The 23656-nt window shown below is 44.5% G+C and overlaps 1 protein-coding gene and 1 pseudogene across 4 annotated transcripts in view; both read left to right on the top strand.

Moving 5' to 3' along the window:
- Positions 1-792: 792 nt before the first annotated feature.
- On the top strand, positions 793-1303 carry LOC108310689 (annotated as a pseudogene). Its single transcript, XR_001827864.2, has one exon. The product of XR_001827864.2 is annotated as a 60S ribosomal protein L32-like (transcript).
- Positions 1304-9375: 8072 nt separating this feature from the next.
- The window catches only part of LOC108310687 (ILK associated serine/threonine phosphatase), a 31461-nt gene continuing 17180 nt past the window's right edge, over positions 9376-23656 (top strand). The window contains exons 1-5 of one of the 3 annotated variants that reach the window (XM_017537811.2): positions 9376-9611; positions 18378-18443; positions 18918-18974; positions 21320-21439; positions 22742-22868. In XM_017537811.2, the coding sequence (XP_017393300.1) occupies positions 9557-9611; positions 18378-18443; positions 18918-18974; positions 21320-21439; positions 22742-22868 (425 nt within the window). In that variant the 5' untranslated portion in view covers positions 9376-9556. Of the gene's footprint in view, positions 9612-18377; positions 18467-18917; positions 18975-21319; positions 21440-22741; positions 22869-23656 lie in introns of all 3 variants that reach the window. The other 2 variants (XM_037741773.1, XM_017537813.2) reach the window with 2 other exon arrangements.

The following is a 23656-nucleotide window of genomic DNA, read 5'->3' as shown; positions in this document are numbered from 1 at the left end:
AAAAAAAAAAGAAAGAAAGAAAGAAGAAAAACTTCAAATAAACAACCTACTGATGCATCTTAAAGAACTAGAAAAGCAAGAACAAACCAAAGCCAAACTTATTAGAAGAAAGGAAATAATAAAGATCAGAACAGGAAGACATGAAATTGAAATGAAGAAAACAATACAAAAGATCAATGAAATAAAAAGTTGGCTGAGGCCAGGTGCAGTGGCTCATGCCTATAATCCCAGCACTTTGGGAGGCCAAGGCAGGCAGATCACTTGAGGTCAGGAGTTCAAGACCATCCTGGCCAACATGGTGAAACCCCATCTCTATTAAAAATATAAAAATTAGCCAGGCATGGTGGTGGGCACCTGTAATCCCAGATACTCAGGAGGATGAGGGAAGAGAATTGCTTGAACCCAAGAGGCAGAGGTTGCAGTGAGCCAAGATCATGCCACTACACTCCAGCCTGGGCAACAGAGTGAGACTGTCTAAAAAAAAGGGGAGGGAGGGAGAGAGAGAGAGAGAGAGAGAGAGAGAGAGAGAGAAGAAAAACTCAGAGAAATTACACAAGAGCTCCAGGAAAATCCTGCCCTTTTCTTATCATGCCTTACTGAAACTATGCTAAAATATGCCAATTTAGACACAGAATCTAGAGAAGGTCAAACTTTCCTCCACCTTAAATTTATTTCTCAATCCATCCCACATATCCAGAAAAAATTACAAAAATTAGAGGAGGGTCCCCAGACATCTCGGCGGGACCTCCTAAATGCAGCCTTCCGTTTCTTTAAGAACAGAGACAAGGGCCCTTCTCTCTTCCTCAGCGCTGCCTACGGAGGTAGCAGCGATCTCCTCCTCAGCATCATGGCCGCCCTTAGACCCCTTGTGAAACCCAAGATCGTCAAAAAGAGAACCAAGAAGTTCATCCGGCACCAGTCAGACCGATATGTCAAAATTAAGTGTAGCTGGCGGAAACCCAGAGGTATTGACAACAGGGTTCGTAGAAGGTTTAAGGGCCAGATCTTGATGCCTAACATTGGTTATGGGAGCAACAAGAAAACAAAGCACATGCTGCCCAGTGGCTTCCGGAAGTTCCTGGTCCACAACGTCAAGGAGCTGGAAGTGCTGCTGATGTGCAACAAATCTTAGTATGCTGAGATCGCTCACAATGTTTCCTCCAAGAACCGCAAAGCCATTGTGGAAAGAGCTGCCCAGCTGGCCATCAGAGTCACCAACCCCAATGCCAGGCTGCGCAGTGAAGAAAATGAGTAGACAGCTTATGTGCACATTTTGTGTTTAAATAAAACTGGCATCTTCCTTTAAAAAAAAAAAGAAAGAAAAGAAACAAATAATTCAAAAAGACAAGCATCTCCATTTAAAATACCAGATGCTCACCTCTGCTGTCCAAAAGTCAATTCCTCAGATGCCTCCCCATAACCCAAAAGGAAACTCTCTACCTCTCTGAGAGTCTGTTTCCAATGTGGCAACCCTGGACAATGGACAGAGGCTTGTTCTAGCCTCCAGTCCTCCACAAAAGCATGCCCAACTTGTGGTCTTTGGGGACACTGGAAAATGGACTGCCCCAGTGGGGACACCCTCTCATTCAGGTGGGGCTCATAATGAACCCTGCCCCCACCCCGGCCATCACAGGAGGAAATCTCTTCACTGCTGGTGCTGACAGCAGAGGACTGAGGGTACCTGGGATTCTTCGTCCCCATAACTAGTGAGTTCACAGAACCCAGGGTAATTGAGATGGTATCCAGTGAGATTATTTCCTTTCTTCTGGATATTGGGGCAACCATATTGGTATTAACAAGACCCATTAGAACGTTCATGCGTTTCTGTTGCTGGCATGAAGGGCATGCCCTTTCATGCCCCCCCACCCATGCAAAACACTGTCTGTCCACTGCTCATTTCAGGGAGTCATCCTCACTCTTTCTTGGTCATTCCTCATTGTCCCACTCCTTTATTAGGAAGGGATAATCTAAACAAACTAGGAGGAATCATTTATTTACCGGCCCTACACCAAAGCCGCTCTTACTTATTATTATGTCAAGAACAGAAGCCCTCCTCAGACACTCCACATCAAACAGATTTAAATCCCAAATTTCTCAGCCATGTAAACCCCATACTAGGGAACACGACTTCTGCATAATCGCTACCCACCATTCTCCAATCCAAATTTCACTGAAGAATCCTAAGCACTATACAGTGTTTCTACAATATCCCCATCAACCCTGATGGATTACAGGGACTCATCATCTCCTGATTTGGGCGGCCATCCATTCTCCCTACAATACTCCTATTCTCCCAGTTAAAAAACTGGATGGCTCCTATAGACTGGTTCAGAATTTGTGACTAATCAACTCTGCTATTGTTCCTGTTTGTCTTCTTGTCCCAAACCCTACAGCTTCCTATCACGAATTCCTCCCAGCACTAGCCATTTCTCTGTATTAGACCCCAAAGATACCCTTTTTACTCTCCCTCTTCATCCCTTCTCTCAAAACCTTTTTGCTTTCACTTGGTCCAAATCTGACACAAGCTACGCCCAACAACTCACCTGCACTCTCCTCCCTCAGGAGTTTAGGGCAGCCCTCACTATTTCAGTCAGGCACTTCAATTGGACCTCTCCCAACTGCCCACAACCCAGCATTCTGCTTCAATATGTGGATTTACTCCTTTGCAGCCCCTCCCTGGAATGTTATATTCAACATACCACCACGCTTTTACATTTTTTTGGTTGAATGTGGGTACTGGGTATCTAAAAGGCCCAATTAACATCTCCCAACGTTTCATACCTACAACTAATCATAACTCCAAATTCTGTCAGCAGGAAAGAAAGGTGTCCAGCAAATCCCATTTCCTGAAACAAAAAGGGACTTACTTTCCCTCCTCGGGTCAGTGGGATATTTCCAAATAAGGACAGCAAATTTTGCCGTTGTTGCAAAATGAACACACAAAAGAAAATCCTGACCAACTACTCACTCCTACCCCAGATCTCTATCATGCTTTCTCTCGTCTAAAACATGCCTTATGACAGGCCCCTGCTTTAGGCCTTGAAAACCCCAAGACCTTTTCATCTATATTTACACAGTTCTCACAAGCAGGCCCTTGGACTGTTAGCCCAACCCATGGGAAACTCCCTCCAACCAGTGGTACATTTTTCAAAACAACTAGACCCCAGTTATAAAAGCTGGCCCCTTTGCTTAAAAATTTTGGCCACAGCCTCAATAATTATCCCTAAGGCACAAAATCTCACGTTTTATGAACCTCTTCAGGTATTTTCTTCTCACCATCTACAAGACATGCTCAGCTGCAAGGCGCTTACCTCCATCTCATCCTCTCTAATGCGAGCCTTACATTCAACTCTCCTTTACCCCTCTGTCTCTTTCCACAGATGCTCCCCGACAAACCCCACCACTCTTTTACCTTCAACACCGATTTTATTTTATTTATCTATTTTGAGACAGTCTTACTCTGTCTCCAGGCTGGAGTGCAGTGGCATGATCCTGGCTCACTGAAACCTCCTCCTCCCAGGTTCAAGCAATTCTCCTGCCTCAGCCTCCCAAGTAGCTGGGACTACAGGTGTGCACCACTACACCCAGCTAATTTTTGTATTTTTAGTAGAGACGGTGTTTCACCATGTTGGCCAAGATGGTCTCAATCTCTTGACCTGATGTTCCGCCTGCCTCAGCCTCCAAAAGTGCTGGGATTACAGGCTTGAGCCACCACGCCCGGCCTCAACACTGATTTTAGGTCTTGACCAATACTCATGCTCTGATCTAATTGAAAGTTCTCTGTTTCACCACCTTACTTCCACTCACATAAAAGCAGCCCCAGATTAGACTGGTTTGTAGATAGGAGCCCATCAAAAAACCCTCCCCTCCAAGCAGGATATGCCATCGTTGAAAGGATATCATAATGATACCCACTCTCTCCCACCTAGAAAGTTGTAGAGACTGCCCCCTTGCCTTTTGGCACATCCTCCCAACAAGAAGAATTAATTGCCCTAATAAGAGCACTAACTCTAGCAAAAAACACACAAGCGAACGTATAACTCTAGCAAAAAACACACAAGCGAACGTATACACTGATTCCAGACATGACCGTAATATTATCCATTCCAATGCCCAAATTTGTAGTGAACAGGGCTGTCTCATGGCTAAGGGAATTCCTATCATTAATGGAAAACTCATCCATCATCTATTAAAGGCAGCTGTACTTCCAGAAAAGTTATCCACTGCAAAGGACATCAATCAGACAAAAGCCACATTTCTTTAGGGAACTGTGAGGCTGACTATTGGGCAAAACATGCCTCAACCAACCACCCAATTCCCCAGTACTTATTTCGTCTCATGCAATATATCCCTTCCTTTAATCCAGAACACCAAACACAATACCCAATCACGCCGGGGACACGATTTAAACTCCCATGCTGGCTCACAAAACAAATTAGTCCTACCTGACCCTGAAAAAACAGTTCTTCCATCGGACATTCAGAACCTCTTCCAAATAAGCCATTCCCCTCAACAACATTCTTAGGTTGCCATATACATATAACCCCAGATATCAAGGAACAGTTAAAAGCCATTTCCCATCAATGCTCTATTTGCCAAAAAGCCCCACCCCACACCAACTATAGACCCCCTTATTTCCCAACCCATCAAGCCAGAGGACACCTTCCCAGACATTACTGGCAAATTGATTTTACCCATATGCTCCCAGTAAAAAGGGTTCGATTTCTTTTAGTGCTGCTTGACACCTTTTCGGGGTGGGTCGAGGCTTTTCCCACAACCAACAAACGAGCTTCTACTGTCACTTCCAAATTCATAACAGAAATCAATCCCAGGTTCGGGGTGCCTCTTTCTTTTCAATCTGATAATGGTCCTGAATTCATTTCTCAAATTATTCCAACACTTGCACAAGCCCTAAGAATCACCTGGAAGCCACACATCCCCCACTGACCGCAATCTTCAGGAAAGGCTGAATGGCATTCTAGAAAAACACCCTCACCAGGTACTCACTCCAAACACAGAAAAACCGGGTTACATGTTTGCCTCTAGCCGTTCTAAAGATTCGGGCGCTCCCACGTAAACTTCTAGTGCTCAGCCTCTTTGAACTCGTGATGGGAGACCATTCGCCCCTTGTGCTCCACCTCAGGGTCAAGCCCCACCTCTACCAGCCCCTCGTTTTCCTCTCTTCCGCATACCATCCGCCATTTCATTTGGGAATATACTCACAAATACCTGTCGCAACCTGTCGACAACTCCTCTAATCCCTTCCTACAGCCAGGAGACTGGGTTCTGGTCAAAGATCCCAGCCCTCCCCCCAAACCCCCTCACACCTTACCAGATCATCCTTCCCACACCCACGTGGCAAAGCTCCAGGGACTCCCCAACTGGTCTCATACTTCTCACAGGAAGACAGACTTCCCTTCACCACATACCCAAACAACGAAATCTAAATCCCCTTCAGCCTTCTCTTGTGTCTCCACAGGACCTACTTCCCTTTGCCTCACCCAAATCCTGGAGGAAAAGGAGGAGAAATCCATTGAGAAGTTCCCATTATACATCCTGATCAGCTCCTGACTGCTCTGTGGGACCTATAGCTTCAAGGAACTTTCCAGCACTTTACTCCTACCAAGTCACTTTTTTCTCTTTTTGCCCATTTCTTTCGCATAAATTCCCTAATCACATCAACCTCTCCAGTACAACCGCTCCTCACTGCTCTCAAACCAGAATGCTCTATCACCCTCACACAGTCTCTCACTGCAGGCTAACGCTTCCTCTGGAGCGCTGGGCTGCTTACTGCTGTCTTCCTCAGCTCACACAGCTCTTCCTACTCTCCTGCATGACCTTGTAACAGGAAACATAACTCCAATGTATAAGCTCCAAAAAGGAGCTTCCTTTTTTCAAAGAGCTGACACTTTGGTCGCCGATTATTCTACTTCCAACCAATCAGGCCAACAAATTATTTCCAACCGATTACAACCCCCTAGAATGCCTTAAGCCCCAAAGCCCTCCCATTGAAGGGCCCATAACTAAACACCCCCCCCCACTTTTACACCAAGCCCCACTCTGCTTTTCAGCCTCCGAGGGAAATTTCCCTGTAGGGTCCTTGATATCTAACCAATACAATGCCACTATCACTGTTAAACACCCCTCTGACCATCAAGCTAACCAGGTCAACTACCAAGTATGACCTGAAGCAAAGGCAGCATTTCTGTCTTACAGAAATGTCTCACAGCCCCTCCCTCAGCCAGTGCCTCCAGCCTCACCTGTTGCCCCTAGCGCCGCCTTTTTCCATGGCTCATGTCCATGGGAGTAATGAATCACAGAAAGAAAAAAACACCTCATCTTGAATTCACTTATTTTCTTTCCATATTTCCGCTTGTATTTACGACAAAGCCTTGTTCTTTTTCTTTGGCATCAACATGTATCTTTGTCTCCCCACCAGCTGGACCAGAACCTGGGCCCTAGTTTACCTTTCTCCCTCCATTGGACGAGTTCCTCCAAATCATTCCTTTTTTTTTTTTTTTTTTTTGAGACAGAGTCCTGCTCTTTTGCCCAGGCTGGAGTGCAGTGGCAGGATCTCGGCTCAACCTCTGCCTCCGGGGTTCAAGCAATTCTCCTGCCTCAGCATCCCAAGTAGGTGGGACTACAGGCATGTGCCACCACGCCCAGCTAATTTTTTGTATTTTTAGTAGAGATGGGGTTTCACCGTGTTAGCCAGGATGGTCTTGACCTCTTGACCTCATGATCTGCCCACCTCAGCCTCCCAAAATGCTGGGATTACAGGTATGAGTCACTGTGCCCAGCCCCTCCTAATCAATCTTTACCTGTTCCAGCCAACCAATATGTTACGAAGAGGAGGGCCATACACCTCATTCCTTTAATGACTGTTACGTATAACCTCCGGGCTTGGGATTGGAGCAGGCAGATTGGCCACCTCCTTAACACGCTTTAAAACTCTTTCAACAGAACTGCAGAGATCATTAGAAGATTTGACCCAAAGCCTTATAAGAGTCCAAGACCAACTAGACTCCTTGACTCCTCCAAAATAGATGGGAATTCGATTTTACAATGACTGAAAAAGGGGATCTCTGCCTCTCACTGGGTAAAAAATGTTGCTTCTATCTCAACCAATTGCCCTTAGTAAGAGACACTGCTAAAAAACTTAAAGAAAGGGCTAAAAAGCTAAGAGAATACCAAGACAACCAAATAAATTCTCAGTTTAAAAACAAAATCTTAACACGGGTCATCCCATTTCTGGGCCAGCCCCTAAAAATATGCCTAGGAATAATGTTCTTACCCTGCTTAATTAACCTTTTTCAAAGATTTTTAACCAACAGGATCATGGCCATCTCAGAGACAATTACCCAAAAAATAGGATCATGGCCATCTCAGAAACAATTACCCAAAAAATATCTACAGACGGCATTATTCTTACAATCACTCTGAAACCAAAGAACTCTCGGCCCCTGCTCCTCAGCAGGAAGTAGCCACAAAAAACACCCTGCTCCTCGTCCTTTTTATAACTATAAAAACTGGATTGACAGAGCAGGAGCATAGCCATCTTGGACAAACACCACCATTTTAAATTCCCCTTGATTAAAAAAACTGCCTAGTGGGCGGATCATGAGGTCTGGAGTTCGAGACCAGCCTGGCCAACAAGGTAAAATCCCATCTCTACCAATGAAAAAATTAGCCAGGCATGGTGGTGTGCACCTGTAATCCCAGATACTCGGGAGGCTGAGGCAGGAGAATCACTTAAACCAGGGAGGCAGAGGTTGTAGTGAGGAGAGATCACACCATTGCACTCCAGCCTGGGCGACAGGGTGAGACTCTGTCTCAAAAAACAAAAAAAACAAAAATCTGCCTAAATCTGCCCCCAAATATCAGCTTAATGGCTAATGTCAGCATAACCAGAAACATTCCAACCCTAAGATAAACCCCTCTCTGACCAGACACATACCAACCCTGAAAAAGCCTCCCTTCCGACCAGACATTCCAACCCTGCAAGAAACTTTCCCTCACCTAGAAACAGTCTGAATCTACGATAAGCTCCCCCACTTTCAAAACCCTTAAATATCCTTAGTCTGTAAGAGAGAACACTCCTGACCGAAATTGGCCAGAATACCCTCTCAGGTTTATTCTCTGAAATAAACCAGTCTTTGACTGTTGAGCTGCTTTTCGTGTTCCTTTCCTCTTTCTTAAACTCTTACAAGTATTGTTACTTGAGTGTTTCTGCTGTAATGAAGGAGGTAGCAGTGAAGATCTCAGAATTGCAAGTGAGAAGCCAGTAGATGAGAGGCATGAAGCCTTGTTGGGCTCCCTCCATGTCCTACAGCCGAGTGCCAGAAACACATCTGTCCTGGAATGAATTGGGCTTAACTCTCTGCATGGAGGGAGACCACATAACCTGAGAAGCTTGGGTAAAGGGTGTTGGAAAGGACGTGTAAGATTTGGGTTTGTGTTAGTTGGCTTGGGGAAATGTTGATGGAAACGGGTCTTTACTCCAGATTGGATGTCAGGAAGAGGGGGTGATTCCATGATTGGGTATCTTGATGAAGCTTATCTAAATGGCAGGAAGACTGGACAAATGCTAAACGTGTAACAGGTCAAGAAGCAGCAATCACTCTTATTGGCCGTCACCAGGGAACTTTGGTCACTCTTGCGGCTTGGACAGTGTTTCTGCTTTGTCTATGTCAGACTTGATTACAGAGTGGTCTGTTTTTTTGTCTTGCTCCGTATCATGGCCTGATGTTGGTGTTTTATGAAATTGTTCGCAAAGAGAACACCCAGGCCTAGCTTTTGTGCCAGACCAACCCAAGTCCTGGCTGCAGAACCAGGCCAGCCCCCCGATGTCAGAAGCCGTCTTTCTTTCTAGGAATAGAAGGGAACGCCATCAAGGAGTCGGTCTTCTCCGCTCCCCACAGGGACCGGGTGGGTGCAGACAGATCGGGGAATGCCTCCTCTCCCGCCGGCATCTTTTGAGGTTTCTTTCCTGACGCCCAGGGGCGCTCCATCCACGCCTCGGTTTCTCAGGCTGTAAAACAGGCCAGGAAGAGGCACGCCGTGGTTAAAGAACGAGCCGAAGAGATGGCAAGAGCCCCAAAGCCTTCCCAGCCATCAGGGGCTGCCCTTGAGCTCGGACATTTCTCTCTGAACAGGCCTTCTCGGACAGGAACTCAACGAAACTTGACGGAAATCGGACACCCCCCGCCAAGGAAAAGCAGGAGAGGCCCGGGAGTCGCCAAGGCAGGAAACACCGCGGAGCCCAAGCGGCGCCGCCTGCCGCGCTCGCAGTCCCGGCGCGGGAAGGGCCTACGCGCGTGCGCAGCGCGCCTCCCTACTCCCTCCGCCCCGCCCGCGCGCAGCCCTCTGGGGCGGCGGGGCAACGCCGCGCGCCGATTGGTGGCGTCCGGGGCTCTCCCTGCAGGTGACTGACGGCGCTGACCACCCGCGCCCGTCGCCCGCCAGCCGCCGCCACCGCCCGCCCGGGGTGTGGAGCCCGGCCTCCGCTCGCGGGCTGCGCGTCTGCCGCTCCCGCCGTCGCCGCCCAGCCTCCGCCATGGACCTGTTCGGGGACCTGCCGGAGCCCGAGCGCTCGCCGCGCCCGCCTGCCGGTAAGCGGCGTTGCCGCCGGGCGGACCAGGGAAAGAGGGCGGGCGGGATGGCGGCGGCCTGGGGCCCGCGGCGGCTGAGGCGGCGCCCGCGTTGGGAGGCGACGGGCGGCGCGGGCTGTACGGGGCCTGTTTCTGCCTGGCCCGGCCCTGTCCGGCTCGCTGGCCGCCCCGCCGGGTGGCCCGGTAGTTCGCGGAGCTCGGAAAGGCCGCTCCGCCATTTTCGCTACGCAGGAAGGAAAGGGCTGCGCCGCCCTGGCCACGACCCTCTGCCTGGCGGTGGAAGGCCGCGGGGCGGCCGCGTGGGCCGGCCGGGGGGACCAGCTCTCTGCGCCCAGCGGCCCCGCGGGCCCCCGCGCCGCAATTCCACCCGCGGCCGGGGCTGCCCTGCGCGCCGCCCGCCCGCCCGCGACTTCCGGGCCGCGCTTCACTCGCGGGCCGTGGAACGGCTGCGCTCCCGGCGGGTGCGCGTTCAGGGGCTCGGCGTTCCGTTTTGCTCGGGAGGTTGAATTAATCACCATCTTAAGCCTTCGTGTTTCTGAAGCCTGGAAGACAGGATGCCTCCTCTGCCATCCTACGATTTTGTGATAATTAACAGTAGTTTTTTGTTCTTTTCTGGGCTGCGGGAAGTTTCCCCTCTCCCTGAAGTTAAAGGGACGGCTCATCTGCTAAACCCTGTTCCCTGGTGGGAGTCCCTGTGGGCTGCGGTGTGAGCGCAGCATCCTAACAGCGTGAAACGGGGCCTGTGTTAATCTCTGCGTCCCGTGGGTTACCGCCACTCCGGATTTCATTTGGCAGAATGCGTGAATATTTCACATGCGAGACTTCAGCTAGATGCTGTAGTTTAGAGCCTTATTACCAAACCTAACTTGGGGGCAGAAATCCTGGAAAACTGAAGACATTCAGATTTCCAGGTCCACCTCAGCCCCAATAAATCCGAATCCCTGAGGGTGGGGTTTCCGAATCTGTTACTAAATCCCCAGGCCCACCGAGCGGGGGCTGCAGACCAACGGTTTGGGAACTGCTCTTGTGGGGCAGATAGAGGTAAGGCCCAGCTTTCGCTTTCTAAGAGCTGCTTTCTGAAGGCTAGTAATTACGGTAATTAAAACTGGCAAAAGTTAATGACTGTGGGAAATGGCGAGGACTCTTCAGGAGGGATTGTCGTGCACCAAGAGCCTGGGGAAGGAGGCAGTGTTGGAACTGAGCTGCTGAGGATGAGCAGGCTTGTGATTTGCAGTGATTCTGGGCAAGAAAATGGTGTTTATTTTTGTTTTTGAGACGGAGGCTCTTGTCACCCAGGCTGCAGCTTTCTGCACCCTGCGCCTCAGCCTCCCTAGTAGCTGGGATTACAGGCACCGACCACCACACCCAGCTAATTTTTGTATTTTTAAGTAGAGACGGGGTTTCATCATGTTGGCCACGCTAGTCTTGAACTCCTTCAGGTGATCCAGCCGCCTCGACCTCCCAAAGTGCTGGAATTACATGTGTGAGCCACCGCGCCCGGCCCCCACTGACCATTCTCATGGTACAGAGTATATCAGTAACTGGTCCTGGAGTCTTTGGATTTGACTCAGCCATTCATTTTCAGAATAACCCCAGTTCTAGCTGTGGGTAAAAATTGGCTTTGTGTAGCCGTCTTTTTCTCTGTCAGTGGAATTTAACTTCTATGTGAATATATTTGGGGCAGCGTTTGTATTCACTAATGTGCCTATAAACCTATGAGTTTTTAAATCTCCGTTACTTCTTACCTGCAATTAGATTCTGCTCAGGGGTAGGCTTCCTTGACTGACAAGAAACGTGGCAACTCAAAATCTCATAAGTTGACACCTTAGCAGCCTTTCGCTACATAAAATGGGAAAAGTACATCCTGTTGCTGTTTTTTCCAAACTCAGTTTCCAACCTTGACTGAGCTGAAAGGGTGGCAGAGGGGCTGCATGGTGTTTAAACTGCCAACTCCCCTGAGAATGGATTGGTCACCTGCTCCCCGTCTGCCGGGAGGGCACTGACACTGTCAACAGGTCCTGCTTGCTGAGTGTATTTTTAAAAGTAGCTTTAAAACGAAGAAGATACCAAAATTTGTAGATGACTGGAAGCTGAGAGGGATAAGTACTAAAGTGAGTGACAGAATTGGGATCCAAAGTTAGCTACAACCAACAATGAGATTTGACAAGTTAAAAAATCTTTTGTGCAAGAACAGAATCTGGTTTCACATACTTGTGAAAATACTGTGATTTTTTAAAAAATTACACTACTTTGATAAATGATATTGATTGCTACAGTGAGTGGAATAATGAATCTAAACGGTGCATCATGACCCTCAAACATGGTATGTGGGTACCACAAATCTCTGAGCTGATGCGGTGAACAATAAAAGACCTAGTTATTTTCACAGAGCGCAAAAATAGTTGTTCAGGAAATGTAATCAGACTATTTGGTTTAGAATCCAGCTCTTACTCCCTCTGCCTTCTATGGCTGTTCGTACATCTGTAAAAAGGGGTGACACCTCCTACTGTTACTGTACAAATTCAAGAGTATAATATGTATGCTGTTGAACATAGTGTGTGGTAGAACCTGTAGTGTTTTATAGATGTTAGCCATGGTTAATTATTTTTGAGACAGTCTCATTGTGTTGCCCAGACTGGAGTGCAGTGACACAAACACAGCTCACCTCCCTCAATCTCGCAGACCATCTTTCCCCTCAGCTAACTGGGCAGCTGGGATTACAGGTGGGCACCACCATGGCCAGTTAATTTTTGTATGTCTTGTAGATACGAGGCTTTGCCATGTTGCTCATGCTGCTCTCGAACTCCTGGGGCTCACTGGCCCAGAGTGTTGGGATTACAGGTGTAAGCCACTGTGCCTGGCTGAGCCATTAACAGTCTTCTAAAAGTAGAAAAATGCAGTCTTAAATGAATTTTATGAAAGCACTAAGTGTCCAAGGGAGAAAATACTACATTGCTTAGATCACATCAAATTTTTAAATATTTTATATAGATATTTTGATTTTGTTGTTTTAAATAATACATCTAATGTTCCCACCCCCAAACCTCTTAAATTTTTATAATCTAAAAAAATATATAGAATGCACTCAATATTTCAGGTATTGTGCTAAAATTAGTAGTTTTCATAGAAGCCTTTAAAAGTTTTAATTGCTGAGTGAATCAAATTTTTTTAAAAAGATACATACATATATATGTATGTATATATATACACATGTATATGTATATATATACATATATACACATGCATATATACATGTGTGTATATATACATACATATATATGTGTGTGTATATATAAAACCTAAAAAAGTGTTGGTTCATATCAGGCAGAAATGGCACTTTTCTATGTCATACCCATAAATAATGTTGACTTGATGTCTTTAAGCTTGACAGCTTATATCTGACAATGCACACATGTCATTTAAAGGTGTCATGGTTTAAAATTACTTCAGCAGTAACTTGGTTTCATGGTTATAGGGTGGTTCTGTTACTTATTTGGTTGCTGCAACAGTCCATTTAAAATTAGTGGTCATTTGTCAAGGACTACATAAAATACTTGCTTGGCACTCCATCTTACAAATACTTTAAAAAAAACTGGAGGCTGGGCTTGGTGGCTCATACCTGTAATCCCAGCACTTTGAGAGGCTGAGGCAGGAGGATGGCTTGAGGCCAGGAATTTGAGAAGAGCCTCGTGCAACTCCTGTCTCTAAAATTAAAAATAATAATGGGTATTTAAACATAAAATAAAAGTTAAGCATTAGAAGAAAACAGATTAATTATAAAACTACAGGGTTGAACAAGAAGAAAGTCAAAAAACTAAAGTGAATTTGACTATGTAAAAATTTAAAATTTCTGCAGGACAAATGACATTATAAAGGCAAAAGACAGAAAATACTTGCAATATACATTACTAAGGGTAAGTGAAAGGCTCACGAAATTAATAGGAAAAAATAAAACCCACTAGAAAAATGTTCAAAGGATGTATCCTACCAGTTCAGAGGGAAGGAATACAGATGGCCCATCAGCAAAAAGTTGCTGAGGAATTAGTTACTGAGGAAAGGAATGTCAGATCACCTTTTCACCTATCAGATTAGCAACAATTGGTAACATTGGTGAATGTGTAGAGAAATAGATATTCTTATAAAGTGTTTTGGGAGTGAACATTACTACAGCTTTTTGGGGAACAAATTTTGGCTTCTATCAGATTTAAACTAATATCCTTTGACTAGCAGTCTATCAGATTAAGCAAGAATATATGTGTCAGGTTGTTTATTATATAGTGGCATTACTTGTCATGTGAAGAACTGGAAAAAGCTTGAATGCCCATCAGTAAGGCACTGGTGAGGTGAGTGGAGATGCTTCCCATATGTAGCTGTTGGAGAGAATGAATTAGACGTGGGTGTGTTGGCCTGGAGCACACTTTGATGGGTTATGTGAACAATAATATATGTAGAGTATTGTGTAGAGCATGATTCTGTCTTCTACATGTTAAAATGCATGCATTCATGTACACGGGCATTAAGGAAAGTGGAAAATATACACTAAACTGATGCTGTGGTTGGGGAGTGTGGTAGAACCCCTGTCCCCTTTTTTCTGATAATACCTGTGTGATGTTTGGAAAACACTTGGATTTCTTTTATAGTTGAAAAGAAAACTGAGGTATAAAAAACAATTTAGGCAAAATATTTTAACACCCTTTTCCAACTTTATTAGATATAGAAACCTTTAACCCGAATATGATCAACCCAAGGGTATTTTTCTCAGCATAGTGTGTAACTTCAGGTAGACTTAGCTCCAGAATGTTGATAGCTGAAAAAAAAAAAGTTCTAGGTGAGATTAACTATGATTAATAAACATTTTTAGTCCTGTTTCATTCTCATTAATGTTCTAATATTTAGAAGATTGGGGAAGGGGCCTCTTCCAAATTTTTGGGTCAGGGTTACACTTTGTCCAATGATTGCAGTCCCCAGTGCTTTGAATTTTAGTTTATTCAATATAGAGTGTAAGGGCCAGGAGCAGTGGCTCACACCAGTAATCTCAGCACTTTGGGATGTTGAGGTAGGAAGATTGCTTGAGGGCAGCATAGACCCCCGTCTCTACAAAAAGTTAAAAAATTACCTGGGCATGGTGGTGCATGCCTGTAGTTTCAGCTACTCAGGAGTCTGGTGAGGGAGGATTGCTTGAGGCTAGAAGGTTTAGGCTGCAGTGAGCTGTGATCACACCATTGCACTCCAGCCTGCCTCACAGAGCGAGACTCTTGTCTCAATTAAAAAAAAAGAATGGAAGATTTGGCTAATTAGTAGTTTCCTTATGTAGTATTTATGACCTATAGATTTTTTTTAGAAAAAGAATCCATGTGCAGACTTCTAAGTTAGATCCTTTTGATGATGCAAAGGTATTCCAGAATTTTTAGAATCTCAGGATTATCATAGGATTGTTGTAAGGATAAAATGTGATCTTTGTGAAGTTTCTGAAAGGGTGCCCATATATGGAGGCAGCATAGTAACTCACTAAGAGCATGGACTGCATGGGTTTGAATCCCCACTCCACTCCTTATCGGCTCTGTGATCTTGAATGGGTAATTGACCTCAGTGCCTCAGTTTTTTCATCAGTAAATAATAATAGTACCTATCTCATAAGAATTAAATGAGTTAAGATGTATAGAACCCTTAGAATAGTGCCTGACAGGCAGGCAGTATCATATTTATAAGCCATTACCAATTGTGGCCAGCAGAATGTAAGGTGGTCTCACTGTGTTTAATTGAAATAGCTTTCCTAATATTCCAGATTGAGAAAGAAGGTGATAGACACATTCTGTGCAGCACAGGGAGCTAGGCAGTTCTCTGGGGATGGGGCTCAGTTTGGGGCACCATCTGACTGAATAGTAGCCAAAGGAGAGGGGGCTAGGCTAGTATGAATACTAAGCTGGAAGCTGCATTGTGAGGAATGCTTGCAAGAACTGAAGTGTATTTATTACCTGGGTAAAAGACGACTTCCCCCAGTGTACAGTGGACAGACCTGCTTTACATGGGCAAGTTAATTCAAAAATTAAAGACCTGGCATAAGTGGAAGGGTTGGTTCTGCTTCAGGTTGGGCTGTTATCTGTAAATGTCCCCTCCCTTGTTCTAAGACATCTGGCTCTCTGACCCCACTGAATGCAGCACGATTGTCTGCATCATCTCATGGTTTTGAGTCTGTCCAGAGAATGGACATTTTGATTGTTAGACCCAATGTCGTTTGGGCAAAAGTGACCTACTCTTGGATATTAGGAATTCTTGTAAGTGGATTAAATCGAGTAATGGTTATCCTAAATACCTTTTTTTTTCTTTTTTTGCGACAGTCTGGTTTTGTCCCGAAGGCTGGAGTGCAGTGGCGTTAGCTCAGCTCACTGCAACCTCTGCCTCCCAGGTTCAAGCTATTCTGCCTCAGCCTCTCAAGTAGCTAATTTTTGTTTTCGTTTTTGTTTTGTTTTTTTGAGACTGAGCACTCTGTTGCCCAGGCTGGAGTGCAGCAGCACAATCTCAGCTCACTGCAACCTCCTCCTCCTCAGTTCAAGCAGTTCTCCTGTCTCAGCCTCCGCAGTAGCTTGGGAGTACAGTTGTGCACCACCTCTTGCCCAGCTAGTTTTTGGATTTTTAGTAGAGATGGGGTTTCATGTTGGCCAGTCTGGTCTCAAACTCCTGACCTCAGGTGATCCACCCACCTTGGCCTCCCAAAGTGCTGGGATTATAGGTGTGCACCACTGCACCTGGCCATCTTAGATACTTTTTAATGGTTTTATTCTGCTTCTTGTATACTTCTCATAGTCTTTATGTCACTTGTAAGAAAAACAAAAAAACGAAAGTATTTGCAATTCCTTAATTTGTTTAGGGTCATCCTGAAGGATTAGAATACATTTTTCCATTTGTATTAGGGGTCTAAAGCAAAATAGTTACTTTTTGTTAACTCAGAAATTTATTGTGTGTGTTAGGTACTTCTCACCCAAACACCCCAGGAGAAATTTCATTCCCTTGAGTTTATAAATTGTAATTAAAACTTTTGTTTTTAAAAGAAGAAAATTGATACCTAGCTCATTTCTAAATGGAGGCAAAAAGATGTTATGGATGACCCTCTTGGGGGATATAAATTGATTTCTTTAAGTGAGTTGTTTTTTGCCTGGCACAGTAGCTCAGACCTGTAATTCCAGCACTTTGGGAGACTGAGGAGGGGGGACCACTTGAGGCTAGGAGTTTGAGACCAGCCTGGCCAACATGGGGAAACCCCATCTCTACTAAAAATATAACAATTAGGCCCAGTGTGGTGGCTCACACCTGTAATCCCAGCACTTTGGGAGCCTGAGGCAGGCAGATCACTTAAGGTCAGGAGTTCAAGACCAGACTGGTCAATATGGTGAAAACATGTCTCTACTAAAAATGCAAAAATTATCTGGGTGTGGTGGTGTGCACCTGTAATCCCACCTACTCAGGAGGCTGGGGCAGGAGAATCACTTGAACCCGGGAGGTGGAGGCAGTGAGTGGAGATCACTCACCGCACTCCAGCCCGGGTAGCAGAGTGAGACTCAGTCTCAAAAAAAAAAAAAATTTTTTTTTAAGTGAGGTTTTTTTTTTTTTTTTTTTTCCTTAAAGACATGGCATGGTCTCATTATGTTGCCTAGGCTGGAGTGCAGTGGCCCAATCATGGCTCACTGCAGCCTTGGCCTCCCTGGGCTCAGGTGATCCTCCCACCTCAGCGTCCTTAGTAGCTTGGACTACAGGCGCTTGCCACCACATCCAGCTAATTTTTGTAGAGATTTTTTTGCCGTCTTGCCCAGGCTGGTCTTGAACTCCTGGGCTGAAGCAATCCTCCCACCTCAGCCTCCCAAAGTGTTGGGATTATAGGCATGAGCCCACCACGCCTGGCCTAAATGAGTACATTTTTATACTCGAACTGTGAGGAACAAGAGGTGAGAAAAAGCCCATGTGTTTGATTGGTGTGTTGAACTTCGTAGGAGGTGAATGTGCATACTTTCAACTAGGATTCCTGTGTGCCAGTTCAGATATCTAATAGCTTAAATAGAATTTTAGGGAAAGCTGGATAATAAGGAATAGTGGTTAAATTTTATGTGCGAAAAGATAATTAGGCATAAAACATTTACTTTTGGAGTGGAAATCTTTACATTTTTTGTTAAGAGTTTTCTGACTTTCTTCTGAGGCCATCTGTCTTTGATTACCTGAAACTCCTTATTTTCTCCATAGCTATTTATTGAATCAGGCACTGTGCTGGGGCCAGGGACACCAGGTTACAACAGATTTTCTTCCCCAGCAGAATGTTACTAAAATAGGATTTTTATAAACCTGTAGAACTTTGAAGGCCCCCCTCGCCCAGTTTCTGAACTCCTGTCTTGAAGTCTCAAGTATTGTTTTACTGGTCTAGAATCAGTTTTTTTTCTCCCAAGGATTCTATTTCAAAGAAAGACTTAAATGTTTGATGCTTTCAATAATGAAATTATCAAGAAAATACTTATTTTCCTCAAAATACTCAATGGCCCTGACAATGACCTGTTAGGGCATCATTCATTGTTTTTATGTTGACTGTAATTGTTGGAAACAGATGTCCATATTAAAAAGCTGTTAAGAAAAGATTTTTTAAAAGTTTGTCCAGCAGGAAGAAGAAAATTTGAATCTAGTAGTAAACTTGTTTCAAAGCAGGAAGACCACATGGTCTTCTCCTTTGAAAATCTGTCCTGGATGATGACCATATGCTCTCTAAACAGGATTTCTGTGTTTTAGGGAAAGAAGCTCAGAAAGGACCCCTGCTCTTTGATGACCTCCCTCCGGCCAGCAGTACTGACTCAGGTACAGTCTCCAGGCTCTCCCAGGTGTGTGTCAACGTCTCTACTCATCCTGGGATTGTAGTTGTCTCAATCTTTTTCCCTTTCCCCCATTTTCAACACACAGATGTTTTAGGTGTTGGACTGTCTTTAAGTTTTGAATCCATGGGATCAGGTAAGGCAGAAAAATCTGCTAGTCGCCAGCCCTGAGAAGTACTGCCAGAACATGTGGAGCGGTTTTCTCTGGTCCTTTGAGTATTTATTTTACTACCTGAAATACAATTTAACTTTTTAAGGCAGATTTTTATTTCCTATGAAATGATACGACTTTAAAATAGGTTCAAGATATTATTCATTGCAGTATGAGTTGCCACTGGATTGACGCAAGAGTTTTGAGTTTATTTCAGTAACCTACATAGGTGTCCTGGTGGGATGGATTCTGAAACTTAAGCCTTACATTATTTTTTGTGGGCTTACTAAGTGTTCTGCTGTGTTTCAGGATCAGGGGGACCTTTGCTTTTTGATGATCTCCCACCTGCTAGCAGTGGTGATTCAGGTAAGTGGTAGGACAAAAAACCCAAGGTGCTGATGGAAATAATACACAGTATTTCATTCTTATGTGAAATTTACGTATAGATTTTGACAGGATTTTGGATGACATTAAGTCATAATACAGCATAAGGTTTACTATAAAACTATAAACAGGCACCATCAATTGGAAGCACAAAGATAACACTATATCAGTTTCTGGTGATATTAACTTGTTGAGGTTCAGGTTGTTGGAACTGACTTTGAGAATTAAGAGTTCACTGATTTACTCTCAACTTTGTTATTAACATTTTTTAAAAATTCAGTTTGTGATTCTGATATGCCTTATTAAACAAAGTGCTTGACCCAAGTGTATCAAGCCTAGTAGTATTGGCTCTACCTTCTCCTGAAAATGTTCCTTTTCACGTCCTAATTAAGTAGGAGGGAAGAATAGAGGAGATTCCTCTTACCAACGTGGCAAAGGTACGATTCTGTCTCATGAGAACTTCTTATGTGGAGCTCCTCTGGTGGGGGAAGGTGAGGGTTATGAGAAGTTGGGAGATAAATGGTGTGGGGCAGTGGGGATGCAGGTAGTACCATTTCAGAAAATGTACTGCAGTCATCTTACATAAGAATTCTCCGTCTTCAGGGCTGTAGACCCATACAAAAACATTGTAGCATTCTCCTACTCACAGTGTAGCCTGAAACCTTCCTCATAAAGATGGTACCCTTAGTTGTAATAAAAGTTAATATGTTGTGTCCGGGTGCGGTGGCTCATGCCTGTAATCCCAGCACTTTGGGAGGCCAAGGCGCACAGGTAACTTGAGGTCAGGAGTTTGAGACCAGCCTGGCCAACATGGTGAAACCCCATCTCTGCTAAAAATACAAAAATTAGCTGGGTGTGATGGTGCATGCCTGTAGGCTGAGGTAGGAGAATCGCTTAAACCCGTGAGGTGGAGGTTGCAGTGAGCCGAGAACGCTCCACTACACTCCAGCCTGGGCAACGGAGCAAGACTGCATCTCAAAAAAAGAAAAGGAAAACTCAAGTTATGAACCCTACCAACTGAGTGGATGTCTTTCTGTCCTATAGAGGTATTGGTGGCTTATGGATCTGAATCGTGAACTTTTTGTCATTAAACTATGATCATGCCACTGCATTCTAGTCTATGTGACAAGAGTGAGACCCTGTCTAAAAAACAAAAAGAAAAAGAAATATCTGGCAAAGAGGAGGTTGAATAAGTAAATAACTACTTGCATCTTTTTTTTTTTTTAAAGAAACAGGGTCTCACTGCTTTGCCCACGCAGGTCTCAAATGCCTGCGCTGAAGTGATCCTCCTGCCTCAGTCTCTGAAGTAGCTGTGACTACAGGAATGTGCCACTTCATCTGGCTATTGCATACTTCTATACCTAAATACTTTTTATCCCTAAATGCAGAGAACATTTACAGTCATTTGTTAGGACAACAGCTGCCATTATTGGAGATTGATGTGTTAGGCACTGTGATAAATGCTCTTCCTACCTGTCCTTAACAATTTTCAAACATCTCTCTGAGATGAAAGTATTCTTACCATGTTATGCACTGGTGAAGACAACTGAGACTGAAAGGAAAGTAACTTGCTGTTAACAAGTTACTGTTAGCAAGTTACTTGCTGTTTCCTCTTTGAAAGTTGACTTTTCTCATTTCAAACACATAGACACTGCAGATTCCCTTAGCTCTGGCTTTAAGTAGAGATTCATCCTTTCACTAGTGGGAACAGCGTGGCAACCCTATTTTGCCTTTGAAAGGATGTATTACAGTTTTTTTTTTTTTAAAGGATGGGGTTTCACCCTGTTGGTCAGGCTGGTCTTGAACTCCTGACCTCAGGTGATCCACCCGCCTTGGCCTCCAAAGTGCTTGGATTACAGGCGTGAGCCACCGCGCCCGGCCCGGATGTATTACAGTTCTTAAAGGCTGAAATTTACCTCATTTTGAGCCTTTTTGGGTACTTGTTTCTTTTTGGAACTTCTTTAGAGTATGTTAGCTTACTTACAGATTTTGTAAGTTTTTGTTTAATACTAAGAGCCTGTGGATATAAAAACATGTATATGCTATGGGCCAAAAAAAAAAAATATGTGTTTTACCACTGGGAAAGTCTTTTACAGACCCCTTCAGCAGGGTCTGTTTGATTCAGGGCCTGGATCTTAACTTTATGTTCCCTCACTATGGGAACGTGCCCCCCATCACCATGAGGACACAACTCCCGGGTCTGCCTGTGTCTGCCAGTCCTTGCTTGAAATGACCTTGTCTGAGTGCTAGGATGAAGCCCAGTACGCTAGTGACTTCTTCCAACAGTCTACAGCTGTGTTTCTGTCCGGCTTTTACTTTATTTCCAGGTTCTCTTGCCACATCAGTACCCCAGATGGTAAAGAATGAAGGGAAAGGAGCAAAGAGAAAAACCTCTGAGGAAGAGAAGAATGGCAGTGAAGAGCTTGTGGAAAAGAAAGTTTGTAAAGGTTTTCAGACAGTTTGAAAACAAATGTATTAGACTTCATATTTTAAAACAACCCAGAGCAAAACCAGTTTCAGCTTTCTAATAATACTTTCTTTTTATATCTATATCTAAGAAATGGGTTCCCTTTTTGCAATTGAATTTCCGAGTTTCTTTGTGCTTTTTTTCTCCTACTTTTCATGTACATCTATCTCTTATCCTCCCTTTGCTCAGATAGGAAACCTACATTTATTCCTCAAGAGTTACAAAATACAGGTGGTTTTTTTCTTAGCCTTCTGCAGTGAATAGTTTTTGACCACCTAGTCTCCCTGTGATTTCCAGTCTTTGTTCACAGTTTGTGGATTAGTGCTTTTAATTCTGTGATTTAGCTTGGTAGGCAGCTTCCCTAAGCCTGGAAAAAGTAGTTGAAATTTGTAGTCAGTTTTGTAACGTGTCAAAGTTAGTGGGAAAGAAAACAAAAAGTATTAACTAAAGAGAATAGTTGTGATACTCAAGTATTCTTGAGCTGTGGAATTTTCATTGACTGCATTGTCCTTTGCCACAAATTACCTCGGTGAAAGCTGTATGATGCAGGCAGAGGTATGTGAAAAGATCCACTTGTAACTTTACTGGGAAGATGTTTTCTTCAGCTTGGCTTGTCCCTTCCCAGAGGACAGCTCTTTGAGTGTTCATTTTGTTATTTGTCTGGTATTAGGTATCAGAAAATGAGTTTAAATGAGCCTACCCATTAAATGTAAATAGATCTCTGCCCTGCATTGGAATCTTCTCTTTTTCTTCCTCAGTTGAAGTAAAGCAACTGATCTTACCATTTGTTCAAATTCTTCACCAGCCTTGAGCATGGAAATACTTATTTTCTGGGCATCTACAGGGCTTTTGAGACAAACTCTACTGACTTGGATTTGTCTAACTGTTGACTTGCATTTGTCCTTATTTATCACAAGACTAAATTTGCTCATAATCCTTTCCCCGATTTTAATCTTACTTCTCTGTGATAGCGGCACATCCCCAGGGCACATCCCTTGCCCTGGCACTTCAACTCATACCCTAGACAGAGGTGTTTTGCGCTCACTGACTCCTCTCTTGTGTCTCTGTGCAACCTCTTAGAGCTCACCCTGCCCATCAGTGCTCTGATTTTAATTATAGACTTGCAGCTGGGCGATACCGTAAGGGGTATTGCTTATTTGTTTGCACCATTAGGATATTGCTGAGTAAAACGGTCATAGTTCCCTCTCATTTGCTCTGGGACTAGGGTTTCCAGAGGGTTGGGCACAGTTTTGTATTGGCTTTTTTGTTCTCTTTTCCTTAGCCTCTTCGGTGATCTTTGGTCTGAAGGGCTATGTGGCTGAGCGGAAGGGTGAGAGGGAGGAGATGCAGGATGCCCACGTCATCCTGAACGACATCACCGAGGAGTGTAGGCCCCCATCGTCCCTCATGTGAGTCTCTGTGTGGTAGGAAGCCTGTTTGGCACTAACGTCTCCTGGGTTCTGATTGGCATTTTGGACTGGCGAGTTTGTACTTACTAGAAAGACTAACATATCACTTGATTCTACATCAGTGATTCTCAGCTGGGGTTGATTCTGCCCCCTGCCCAGGGGACAGTTGTCAGTGTTTGGGTACATTTTTGTCACGGTTGCGGGAGGGAGTTGTTACTAGCGTCTGGTGGGTAGAGATCATCTTAGAAGCACAGGGCAGCCCCACAACAAAGAATTTTTCAGGCTGGAATGTCAGTAGTGTTGAGGTTGAGCAACCCTGCTGAGCGGGAGATGACGCCATGTGGCGTGGCTCTGCAGCATGTGTTACTCCTTACTGGCAACTGAGCAGCTTCTGGCAGAGAATATTTTTATTCCGTGACCTAGAAGATAAGAGTTGGAAGCCACCAATTAAAGTATGAATGGTGATCAAGGAGAGCTTGTTCAGATAATGAGGGCCAAGGAAAAACAAAAGTCAAAATGATATCAAGGAAAAGACAGACAATGGAAAATTAGCTGCAGCTATACAAACTAAAATGAAGCCTTCTGGATAAGCTCTTGGGCCTGGAGAAAAAGTAACCAGAGGGTAGGACGTTAAGTTGACTGTTAACGTACATTATAGTACATATTTAATAATACATATTACATAGGTTGCATAATTCAGAATTTCATAATGCATGCATTATGTACTTTAACTGACACCAGTTGGTCATTAACATACAGTGTGCTGGAGCTATTTGGGCTGACAGCGT

This window comes from Cebus imitator, unplaced genomic scaffold (genome assembly GCF_001604975.1).
Source record: "Cebus imitator isolate Cc_AM_T3 unplaced genomic scaffold, Cebus_imitator-1.0 Scaffold106, whole genome shotgun sequence".
Lineage (NCBI taxonomy): Eukaryota > Metazoa > Chordata > Mammalia > Primates > Cebidae > Cebus > Cebus imitator.
The sequence above is the reverse complement of the archived record's forward strand: the minus strand, read 5'-3'. Positions and strand labels throughout refer to the sequence as shown.